Source organism: Phodopus roborovskii, unplaced genomic scaffold (assembly GCF_943737965.1).
Source record: "Phodopus roborovskii unplaced genomic scaffold, PHOROB, whole genome shotgun sequence".
Lineage (NCBI taxonomy): Eukaryota > Metazoa > Chordata > Mammalia > Rodentia > Cricetidae > Phodopus > Phodopus roborovskii.
In genome coordinates, this window is record NW_026125489.1 from 6,820,698 (window position 1) to 6,833,886 (window position 13,189).

The following is a 13,189-nucleotide window of genomic DNA, read 5'->3' on the forward strand; positions in this document are numbered from 1 at the left end:
CACCCAGACACAGACACACACACAGACACACACACACAACACAGACACACACACACAGACACATACACACAGAGACACACATACAGACACAGACACAGACACACAGAGACACACACACAGACACACATACACACAGAGACACACATACAGACACACACACACACACATACAGACACAGACACACAGAGACACACAGACAGACATACATACACACACACAGAGACACACACACACAGACACAAACACACAGACACACATACAGACACACAGAGACACACACACACAGACACATACACACACAGACACACATACAGACACACAGAGACACACACACACAGACACACACACATACAGACACAGACACACACAGACACACACACAGACACACACACACATACACACACAGACACACATACAGACACACAGAGACACACACACACACAGACACAGACACACACACACAGACACACATACAGACACACACACACAGACACACATACAGACACACACACACACATACAGACACACAGACACACACACACACACATAGACAGAGACACACACACAGAGACACACACACACAGACACACATACAGACACACACACACAGACACACATACAGACACACACACACAGACACACATACAGACACACACACACACATACAGACACACAGACACACACACACACACATAGACACAGACACACAGAGACACACACACACAGACACACACACACAGACACACACACACAGACACACACACACAGACACACACACACACACAGACACACACACACAGACACATACAGACACACACACAGACACAATACAGACACAGACACACACACACAGACACACACACACAGACACACACACATACAGACACACATGCGCGCACACACACACACACACAGACACACACACACACAGACACACACACACAGACACACACACACACACACAGAGACACACACACACATACAGACACAGACACACACACACAGACACACACAGACACACACACAGACACACACACACAGACACATACAGACACACATACACGCGTGCGCACACACACGCGTGCGCGCAGTGTGCTTTGCTCACTCACTCCCTTACTGTACGCTTCCTGGAAACTAGGGCGCTAGGTGCCCACGCTGCACTCTGACCTGTGAGGCTGTGAGCTTACACTGCCTGCCAGCACTTATCACCTAGTCAGGAGGAAGGCACGGAAGCATGCTGGCCAATCTCAGGAGTGGATAAACAGAAAAGATGACAGTGGATAAGAAGCAGAGTGGCATGGGAGGGGGGAGGGGCACATCCATCCGCGCCTCAATTCCTGTCTGGACTTTTAGAAGCAGGAAACGGTGGCATCTCATCTTGTCACCCTGGACTACTGAGTCAAGTCCCAAAGACTCTAACCCCACCCCCTACTGGTATCAGGTACCTTAAGCTACTTTCAAATGTGTCCCGCCGCGGAAGGGTTAAACAGGCCAACCCACCACGCTTTCTTTCTTTTCCGGATAAATGACTTCATTTATCACTGTCCTTAAATGTCACCATGAAATTTACCCTGGCTAGCAGTCGGCACTTGGGTGATTTAAGAATGTGTGAAACAGCCATTGCAAAAGCCAAAGGTGCAGCCTAGCATGTGGTCCAGGTCTTTTCTGAGTTCTGAGTGTACTAAGTCATGAGTTACTTACAGTGAAGAGTGGAGATGCTCAGGGTTAGGCTCTCCTGGTGGTCAGGAGTCCTAGGTTCACATAAAGGAACTGGAAGTGTTTTAGCAATGATTGTAAAAAGCAGCCTGTACTCATGTGGGGTCTGGGGATGAGGAGTTTAGCTTCCGAGGGAAAATCCTGTTGTTGGGGTCTGCATACTGCTTTCTTTCAGTGTGTATATTAAAGCGAAACACCCCGTGTTGAAGTGGCATTTCCTTTCTGTGGGAGCAAATGGCCCCTGAAAGAGGAAATAACAGTTACGCCAGCCGCTCAGCTGCCTCCTAACCTCTTTCCTCACTTAAGGGCCTCAAGCATCTTTGGAAGAAATGTTACAAAACCCAAAACAAACAAACCCAACTGTGTATTCCAAGTGTGCTCTACTCACCAAGAGTTTCTTAAAATGTGGTTTAAAAATGATTAGAATGCATGAAAATTGGAGGGAAAGATACTATTTGAGAGATAGTGTGATCTCTAGATGCCTGGGCATGCTGCGCTCTGAGCTTTTCCTAGGAAGTGATGTTTGCTCACAAGACACAGGCTGGGTACCAGATACACTTTAGACTAGGAATGAAGTTAGATGGTAACTTCATTAGACTAGGAATGAAGTTAGATAGTTGACAGGGTAACCATCCAACTAAGAACAGAAAAGCGTAATTTTCTAAAGAACTGTGGAATGGCTGGAAAAGGTAACATCCAGATCCGTCGGTTGTTTTGGAAATTGCCACAGTGGAAGATTAACCGCGCATCTAAGCCATGACTCTGAAGATAAGAGAGGGTGGTGACAGAGAGCCTGTGAAATGCTGAGATGCTCTCAGAAACTACCAGTGATGGAAGGCCGGCCTTCTAGGGAAATGCACGCTAGCTCAGCTCTGCGGTGTCTCCGTGTGACGAAAGGGTTAAACGTCTATGCAATCCTATCTCCTGGCTTTGACCCTTTCTTCCACGTCAAAGAAGCCTAGCATTAGTCACAGCTAAGGCTTTTGTTTCATTTGCTTCATCGTCTCCGAGACTGGAATCTAACCCAAGCTTTTGTCTCCTCCCTTTTGGCCCATGTGCCCATTCTGCTCCAGGTTGGCCTTCCTTTCATGACGTGATCAGCTCTGAGGCCATCGAGCTCACAGACGATTTTTCCTATGGGATGCACAGGGTGGAGACAAGCTGTTCTCAGGTGAGTTGACCCCACCTGCATCCCCAGCATGGGTCTCCACTCGCTCGCTCTGTGCAGCAAACACTTTCAGAGGCTCTTCACTGTATGCACATGCGGTGATAAGAACACAGGACTGCTCACAAGAGGGACAGACACTTGTGCTGGATCATGTTTAAAGTCTGGACGATACCTCCATCTTCTTTTCCCCCCGAGACAGGGTTTCCCTGTGGTTTTGGAGGTGATCCTGGAACTAGCTCTCGTAGACCGGAATGGTTTCGAACTCTCAGAGATCTGCCTGCCTCTGCCTCCCTAGTGCTGGGACTAAAGGTGTGTGCCACCACCGCCTGGCGTACCTCCATCTTTAGGTGTTTAACAAGACTAACCCTGTGTCAGTCACTGGCTTCAACAATATTAAACAGCCATTGGTTGGTAGGTGGGGCATTTTTTTTTTTTTTTTTACATTTGTCCTCCTATAGTGATGAATGAGGCAGCATTTGCAAGGTCTACGGTGATTTCATTATATATAGCCTTGCATAGCTTCTCCTCTGCAGTGTTCTGTTAGCCAGTCTTTATTCATAATGTCTTTAATGGCTGTGATCCAAACACAGTCTGAGAGGGTCTCAGACGTGCCTTTTTCCTGGGTAGAGAGGTTGGAGAGAAGCCGTCAGAAGTGGAAGTCTAGTGGTAGGCTAGTTAAAGGCAAGTACAAGCTAAGGCAGCTCTTTCTGGGTTTGTGCTGGTGCATATATTTGCCCGTGTTTCCAAGGATGCTCTGTTTAGTTCTGTACCCAAACGAATGCCTCTATGGAAGAAAGTGGAAATGTTTTGAGAGTGAAGTGACAGGAGTGAATGTGTCGAGAGACTGAAACTCACTGGTATTTTGTGGCTAACCGAGAGCCACAGCTGAAATGCCAGTATGGAGGAAGCCATGCCATACTCTACAGTAAATAGCCTAGTTTGTATTTGCCCAGAAAGAAGGGCTCTGAGGGCCGGGGTACTCACATTTACTGGTACCCAAGATTGCTTTGTTGGAAGATGGTCTTGTAGGGATGGAGTAAAGAAAGGTACCATTGTGCATCTTCAGGGGCAGATTGGCGGCCATGTGGGCTTTCCTTGGGACTCCTCTGCCTGTCCTTTGCCCAGCTTCTCATCTTCCATAGGTGCAAGATTCTCAGAGAGTAGGTGGTGTTTTTATTGTCAAGAGGGAAGGATATTTGTTTGAACTTGACTATTTGATGAATTTCTGGGTTTCTTTATTACTGAATTTGTGCTTTATCAATTTCATACATGTAGATGATACTGTCTACAAATTTGTTCTTGGTTATTAAGTATACCACCTTTCATGTATGAGGACCCCCCCCCTCGCCCTTGAAAATCGTAAGACATCATTTATTTAACTCATGTTTTCAGTTTGCCCAACTCTGAGAAATAGGTCTAAGATGACAGTGGAACTTTCTAGTGTGCTGGGTTTGCTCCCCAGAAACTCTAGTTGTCCTGCTTGCCTACACAGCATCATTGCCCAGCGTTCTTCTGGTTAATGAGCATAATAACCTTGTTCTCCCCCATTTTACAGTTGGGGAAACGGAGTCCCAGAGAAGGCGGTTGCTTAGGTAAAGTTGTGTAGCTCTAATGGCAGAGCTAAGATTTGCATTTAGGTAATCTGATTCCAGAACACTCTGTTAAAGAGGGGTGTGTGTGTGTGTGTGTGTGTGTGTGGGGGGGGGGGTGATGGACACTACAAAAGACCAAGTTGTAAGAGATGTTTAAAAACCCCATAATTCCCCAGCATTTGCTTTAATGTGATTCAATTTTTAATTAAATTTAATTAAGTTGGAATCAACTGAGATTGTCTATTCAAGAATCTAAAATTTTTGATAAAAGATTATATTATAGGCAGGCAGGATGATACTCTGAAATTTGTGATGTAGGTACATGGTAACCAGTAAACTTCTCTTAAGGCTAGTAGCACCTTCTCTCTCTCTCTCTCTCTCTCTCTCTCTCTCTCTCTCTCTCTCACACACACACACACACACACACACACACACACACACACACAACCCACCAGCTGGTAAGCCGCTTTCTGCTAGGGGCTTAAAGACAGTCAAAGAGGTAAGCGTTCATGGTTAGCAACAGATAGTCCAATGAAGTCAGGCTTTCCTGGTAATATCAGAAAAAATTCAGGTCAGAATTCTACATCTGGAGTGAGTGCAGGCCTAGTAAATGACTTCGCTTTGTTTCATAATCTTGAAGGAAACCGTCAGATCCAAGATTGCTCAAGTGACAGTCTGTTTGTAGTGCTGACCTCACTGCCGAGCCCTCTTGTAGAGTCCCTCAAATTTGTTTTAGAACATTATTAATTTATCTCATTAACCAAATCAACAGAAAGGTGATACCAATGGACATGAAGAATGTTTCAAAAGTTGAGCAATTTTTAGTAAAACTCCAAGCCTTATTAATCTTCTGCAGACAACTCCTATATTGCCTAAGATTAAAGACACCCATGACTCACAGTGGGGCTTCAGGCACCCATCTCTCTTCTTCCTGATCTTTCAGTAAAAGCATAGCATTAACCTGGTGACTTCACAATCGTTTCCTTGACAAAAGATTAATATTGCAAGCGCAGAGGAAACAGGGCCCCTACTTGCACACAGGTGTCCTGAGGAACCACGGGAGGAAACAGTACTAAATGGCAAAGTAAATTGCTTTCCTTTTGAAAACTCTTTTCCCTTTCCCTCCGTGCCCAAGTATAAAAGCTTAGCTTTGAAAGTGCTTCATGCTGTAGATCAAACCCTTCAGGGAAACTGACAGTTAAAAAAAGGGCAAGAGTCCTGTAGCAGAGGAGAGAAAGGCCTCTAGGACAGTGGGAAATCCATCACTGCAGCGCTGTACCGCTGTGGGGAATGCACTGTTTGTGTTCCTTAGACCCATGGTTCAGACCTGCAGCGAGTCTTTAAGGACTCAAGTTAAATTGGGTCTTGGTCTCTTGTCTAGGATGCCCTTTCTCTGAGTTCTCCACAGGCTCTCTCCCTGAACATTCCTGAAGGGAAGCCTACAGGAGGAAGGACTCCCGTGAGAATTGTTTCTTTCCTTTTGAACTGTTTCCACGTGCACCTACGGAGTGAAGCCTAGAGTGCTCAGGTGCAGTGTTTCCCTGTAAAATAAAGAGCAGCATAGGCACCAAAACTCTGGAAGCACACAGGAGAGATTCTATCGGGGATGAAATCACTAACAGCAGGTTTCGGAGATTTCTTCATCAGGCAACCAGTTTGTTTCAGTTACTACCAGGTGTGCCGAGCGATCCCAGCGCATTGCCAATTGGCTGGGGCTAGGGAGGCAGAGCTCGCAGGCCGCTAAGGAAGCAATGCATCACTGACAACTTCCATCCATCATCCCAGCCTCTGGCCTGGCTAGAAGCTGGCGGGAATGGGCTCCATGTGCGCTCTCTCCCTTTGTCTTGTGTACTCTCAAGCCCAGGCCCCTAACCCTGAAAGGAAGCCTGCCGGGTGGTTAGTCTTTCATAGAAGCAACAGGCGATGCATAGCAGACACCAATGCGGTGGCAGAGATGGACATGATCACCTATGCTACTCTCAGGGAACCAGCGTCCTGTGGGCCTTGCAGTGGTTCTCAACCTTTCCAAAGCTGCCACGCCTCATGTTGTGGTGACCCCCAAACATCCAATCATTTTTGTTGCTACTGTAATAAACCATAATTGTAAACATCTGATAGGCAGGATATTTGGTATTGAACCCCAAAAGGGGTTGTGACCCACAGGTTGAGAACCACTGCGCTAGAGCATCTTGTGCTAGGTACCATGATGTCACCTTTGTCGTTTACTTTTTTGAGGCGGAACTTCCCTTTCTGGTTAATCAGAGGGCGGGTTCCTAATTAGCAAATAAAAGGACTAAGTTGAAAAGTCAACTTGGTCCAACAGATTGAATTACCATCATTTGTTTTTCTGAAAACATGATATAGGAAGTGAAGACCACGTAACTTCTAACAATCTATCCTTATCACTCTTTTCTTCTCTTCACTTATTTTGCCCAGCAAGCTGTGTTCTCTCAATAACTACTGTCTGTGTATGCATGCGGAAGTGCTCGCGCACGCATGCGCACGCACACACCCCACTTCAGGCTTTTATACGCACAATTCCCCTCTCAGATGCTGAGTGATCCAAGTATCAGGTCTGCACATGAGATCAGTAACTGTGCACCAGTCACTGGGAATGCTAGCTCCTGTCTGCCTGCTCCTCGAATGCTTTGGCGGGCAGAGAGCAGTGTTTTCCTGTGTTCGCAGGGCCAGTGTGTGGGGCGCTTTCTTAGTGCATCTCAGCTGCTGATCCCTGCACATTTGGCCACGGTTGTTTATAGAAAGGAAAAGCAATCTGAGCTGTCATCTTTGGTATCACCCAAACTTGCATAGAAAGTGGTAAAAAAAAAAAAATAATAATAATAATGCAAGATTTGTTTTGTAGGCCTGTTTCATATTTTCCAGGCAACTGATCTAATCAGTTTGGGGTCCGTTTTCTGTTCTTCAGTGAATGGACATAGCATGATGCAAGGATGCACCTTTAGCATGGACGTGCTGCGGAGCCAACACTGCTGTGGTGCTGTTTGTTAGTAACTAGAGAACACACCCATGTGGAGCTTAGCACCTTCCAAAAGAACGCGAGACCCCAGGCATCTAGAGGCATTCCTGTTGTGATAAGCATCCTCCATGCTTTCTGTCTCACCGTCTGCAGGTGTAGGGTAACCCCAGTCCCTCGCCAGTCCATATGGCCCTCTTAATTTGTAAGAGTTTCGCGAGCAGCTCCATGACTGGAGTAGAGACGTTGTATGGAAGTGCCCGCATCTCCCTCTTCCCTCCCTTGGTCACTTCCTCGCTCGTGTCTCCGGAAATCGTGATGCTTTCTCTGTCCTCTCTCTTCTTAGCTGCGTTCTATTGCGCCACTGACTTTCTTGCGTATTGTCTGTGTTTCCTACTGGCAGGAAAGTGCTCTGAGGCCAGGATTCTTGCCCAAATCTTCTGAAAGTAGGATAGTGTCTCTTGTTAGTGTTCAGGCATCTGCACTGGCCTGCCCTTGGGGTCCTGACAGGATGCGCCCTCATCTGCAGCCACTAAGAGCACCGCCTGTGCACATTCACTACGTTCCCTTTCAAAAGGGCCCTGCCTGTTCCTCTCCCTCTCTCTCTGCTTCTCAGCCTGCCTTTCTGTCCCCCGTACCCCCCCATCTTGCCTCTCTCTTCTCTTCTGTTGTCCCTGTTTCCCCATCCTCGCTCCCCCTTTCCCATTCCCTTTCCCGATTGGAAAAAAAAAAAAAAAGGAAAAGAAAAGACCCTCCACATTGAGCTCTATCACCTGGCATCTCTTTCTCTCACGCCACTTTTTTAAATTACAGCACCTGGCATGTAACAGGTACTCCGTCATTACCAACTAAACAAGTCTGTGAAACCAAGTCTGTGAAACCACTGAGTCCAACCATTGGCTTCTTTGCTCCCAAAGCCTGTTGGAGATGGTATCTGATACCTCTGTTACCTCCCCTGACCCGGCTGAGAAGTTGGAGATGTATACATGTGACACATGTCACCGACTATAAATATACTCAGCTTCAAAAACAACACGAGCATTTATTCAGTAGCTAGCCTTTGTGAAGAAGCTGCATCCGGCATGCAGCCATAGAATGCAGCCACTGCATCCAGCCATTGCATCCAGCTACAGCATCCAGCCACTGCATCTAGTCACAGCATGCAGCCACAGCATGCAGCCACTGCATCCAGCCATAGCATTCAGCCACAGCATGCAGCTACTGCATCCAGTCACAGCATGCAGCCACAGCATCCAGCCACTGCATGCAGCCACAGCATCCAGCCACTGCATCCAGCCATAGCATTCAGCCACAGCATCCAGCCACTGCATCCAGTCACAGCATGCAGCCACAGCATGCAGCTACTGCATCCAGCCACAGCATCCATTCATCCAGTCTTTTATACTCACAACTGTCCTTCCTTCTGCCTCTCTCCTTCCTTGGCATTTTGATGAATAGCCTCTTTCTTGTCCACATATTTAGTTCATTTGGGTGGGGCATGGGGGGGCAGTGTGTCACTCTACCTATTGGAAGCTAGGAAAAAGCAACTGTGTGGGCTGGGAACTTTCCACTTACTACACTTGCAGCTCTGGTGACCATGACATAAATCCCCAGAGTCTTGCCACTGCTTCTTTGGGTTCCAAGCACATCCGGTGCTGATGTTAAGTTTTACCGCCCATGAAAACAACCATGGCCCCCGTCATGGCCAGTTAAACAGTATCTTTTACAGTGGACTTCTGCATATCTGAGACTCACCCATCCAAAGCCAAAAGTCATGCCAGGCAGGGAAGAGATTTCACTCTGCCCTGTTTGTTACAAGGGGAGATCAAGGGTCAATTCCATACAAGAAATTCCTGTAGTGGTCCTCCAGCTGGCTGAGAGCTCGCATATCAAAACACGCAGTGTCTCCTAAATGATTTCTGAAGTGCACAGTCCCAGTGTTTTTCATTCTCGGCATGTGGTACAAAGCCTGCCTGGAACCATCTCAGCAACTATTGACAGACAGATTAGAAATGGTCCAGGATGCCTTCTGTCATCCATTTGAACTGCCTAGCACGCATTCCCCTTCAGAGCCTCCTCTGTGCGAGTGTCTGCCTTAAACGCTCTTTTCCTCTTGCAGTGTGGTGCTCATCTTGGGCACATCTTTGACGATGGACCTCGCCCGACCGGCAAAAGATACTGCATCAATTCGGCCTCCTTGTCTTTCACCCCCACAGACAGCGGTGAGGCAGAAGGAGGCGGTGGCAGACCGAGCAGCAGCCCAGCATCAGCGGACAGAGCAGAGCTGTAGAATCGGGGAGAGTGGGGGAAACCAAGTGTTCTTAATGCACAGCTGATTGAAAACAAAAACAAACAAAAAATTCAAACCAAAAAAAAAAAGGTTTTTCTTAACAGAGGTATATTTTCAGAAGCTATAAGGGCAGCTTGTGCTATTGAAATCGTTCTCTCTCTCTCTCTCTCTCTCTCTCTCTCTCTCTCTCTCTCTCTCTCTCTCTCCCAGGAGTTCTGCCCATTCATGTATTCTACTGTTGACTAGGTAAAGAACTGTGTGTAGGCCTTGCAAATGGAGGCAGCTCTGTGGCCTTCTTTCACAAGCTTCTAAGTAGCCTTGGTGTTGTTTTCTCTGGGCACAGACCTCCCTTCAATTTTGTTGTGGGTTCTCTCTCCCCTTTTGACTAAGAGCTGGAAGCTGTTTGATCTCCTAAGGGGGAATCAGAGAGCTGGTGCCCAGGGGCAGGGAGCAGAGCTGGAGAAGGCAGGGCATCCAGACATGTGGCCTTATGATAAAGATGGAGTGATGTCTTAGATTTCTGGTCTCTGCCGAAAGTCTGAGCTAAGGTTTTTTTCTCACTGAAAGGGTGTGAAGGTTTAAAGTTGTTCCTTATGTTAGATTGTTACCAGATCTGAGAGGGCTCTCTGAGGGTTGCCGCAGAGACGTAAACATTACCTCGTGGGCAGGTCTTTATTTTATATTACTTTCCATTGAAAACAGTGGAATGTAAGACAACTGTAAAATGCTGCCCCCCCCTCATGTCCAAAGCTCACAAGGAAGACCGCCTGCCTGTTGCCTTTGTGAGCCTTTCTCTCTACACCTTGTGAGAACTACATCTGGGTGAGCATTTTGGAAGATTCCCCAGTGCAAAATAAAATATTAGGGACAACATACTTCATCAATGGGGCAGAAAAGAGAAAGATCAGAGAAGACCAAGTCTTCTTGAAGTCTCAAATACTAAATAATCCCATGCTGTGAAAAATCTTACAGGTATCACACCTAACCCTAATTCCTACACAGCAACAGGATGCCTGTGGAAAGATTGGGCATTCAGACAGAAGAGTCAAGGTCAAGTTCCACACTTCACTGTGTGTACAAGGGACAAGCCATTTAACCTCACTGTGCCTATATCTTCATATACACAATAGGACTCTTATAAGATATATTGGTATTCTCAGGGCAAAATTACTATATCACTATACAATTTAGATCAGTGCTGTAAAATCACACTGCTCTGGTTTAATCACCTCAGAGGCCACAGAGCAGGTGTCCTCAAAGGGAAGACGCAGAGGGACCAAAAGCCAGACTTTTTTCTCGTAGCAAAATGGCAGGTTTTGCTTGTGAGGCTCTGCGTGGTTGCCTGAGATTTTCACAGAGCTGAACAAGGGAGATAGTCGTTAATAGCGCTGTAACCAGGGTGAGTATCGTGTCTCACAAATAAGCATCGTGATTTTGAACACTGATCCTGAAATTCACCTTTAAAAGATATTTATGTCTCTAATTTTTTTTTTTTAATGAAGACTGGCATCTTTCCTCATAAGCGCTAAAGACAAATGGTGAGAAGGGACATTCAACACTTGTAGACACAATGGGGAGTGAGCACAGAGAGCTGGACAAGCGAAGGTGAGAACCATGTCTGGAAGCTTCTGGGCTTCTCCAGGGTTCCTCCCGGAGATCCTGGCATTCTGGTGAGTCTTCATCACCACACGGTTCTAGAGACACCCATGCTCTTAACATGGACACACAGGAAAGTGAAGGAATATTAGTCCCCACCCAACCAAGCCTGGGACCACTTTGGATTTCACAGGCTTTGCTCTTCTCTAGAAACAAGAGGAAATTTTAACCCAGGGCATCCAGACCACTGTAGGAGTCTTTGCAGCACCGTGAATGATCCCATGTGCGGTGGCTAAGGACAGACACGGGTCTCACGTGGCATTGGTACAGCATGACATCCATCCTTCAGAGACACACACATCCCTTCCTGCACACTCCCATCTGTGTGGTGGCCTCCCCAGGGCTCCTTGGATATGAGCCCTAGTGTTGGAGGAGACAAAGAAAATAATTCAGGAGTTTCTTCCTCCCCAGAGACTTGGGCTGTTGCTCTTCCTTCATTTTTACAGTACTATAGCATTAAACACACACACACACACACACACACACACACACAGGAACCCTGCTTTCTAACTTTTACTGTTTTGCTTTTTAAATAAAATCCAGCTTTTTCCAGCACCAACTTTTAAAAAATATATATAATATCCATTGAAAGAGAAAAGAAAGGAAAGAAGAAAGATATGTGCACTTGGTTTAATTCCAGATTGCTTTTTGGGCTTAAGTGGTATCAGATTTCATTATATTTCTGTCTTATGTTAAAGAAATATATTGCTAAAATGTCAGTGAGCAATAATATCAGCCATCAAGCGCCAGATCTACTGTCAAAGGATATGACGTGCAGGGAACAGAGGCAGTATGGCGAGGTGCATGTGATCCATGGGAATTCTGTGCTTTAACACAAGGGACACACTGGCTTCTCTGTCCCCATTCCCAGCTCCCACTGCAATGCAGGGCAATGCAGAGATGTGCTGGAAGGCAGGAAGTGTCTCCATATGAGCATGCCGAAGAGACTGGAAGGAGGCGGCAGCATAAGTTGTATTCATGTACTCAAACTTTTCACTTTTGTGTATTTAAACTCTCAACGCAAATGACGTAGCAATGGGGGACAGAGCCTCCCTGTGTTGTTTAAAATGCCTTGCTTTCAATATGAGAAGCCAAGAGAGCTAGTACCATTTGTTTTGAAGGCTGTGTATGACTCTTGACTTAGAGCGCTTTTTAACAACTTTTCTCCCAGTAATTTAAAACTTTTGGAAAGTGACATGAAACCTTCATTGAAAGGCCTTTTCCTATATTTGTTGTATACAGAAATTAGGTAATAAAGTTTCTTTATAAGAGTGTCTCTCTTCTCTGACTCCTGAAGACCTGGCTACCTTCCAGCATGGCTGCCCACCATGCACAATGACGAAGTAGACTACCCCTACCAGCCATCTGCTCTTTGCGCCCTAAAAGGTTTCTCCTCCGCTCCAGCCTTTGGAACTTGGGGGGTCCTTGTACCCCAAGTCACAGGGAAGGCCTTGAGAGTCCTCAAGGCTTGTGCTAAAACATGCTTCGGAAATTGCCACTGTGGTAACTGCAGATGTGAGATTGCAGGCTGTTGTCATGCTGCCTGGGCTCTGGTGAGATGCCCAACACTTACACAGGCTAGGGGCGGTCCCCAGAAAAAGAAGGACAGAGGTCCCCAAGCTCACAGATTAGTTTTCACATTTAAAAGTCATGGGACAGTAGCGGTGCATTGTGCAATCCCAGAATTTAGGACACTGAGGCAGGAGAATCACTGAAGTCAGTCTAGACTACCTCGTGAGTTCCAATATAGCCCGGGCTACAGTGTGAGAGTCCTTCAAAGGTTCTATGTATGT

General features: G+C 46.5%; 1 protein-coding gene across 1 annotated transcript in view; it reads left to right on the forward strand.

The window, feature by feature from the left end:
- Positions 1–12,667, forward strand: part of Msrb3 (methionine sulfoxide reductase B3) — a 105,854-nt gene extending 93,187 nt beyond the window's left edge. The window contains exons 6-7 of the mRNA XM_051176177.1: positions 2,790–2,887; positions 9,570–12,667. Coding sequence (XP_051032134.1) covers positions 2,790–2,887; positions 9,570–9,740 — 269 coding nt within the window. The 3' untranslated portion in view covers positions 9,741–12,667. The remainder of the gene's footprint in view (positions 1–2,789; positions 2,888–9,569) is intronic.
- Positions 12,668–13,189: the final 522 nt, after the last annotated feature.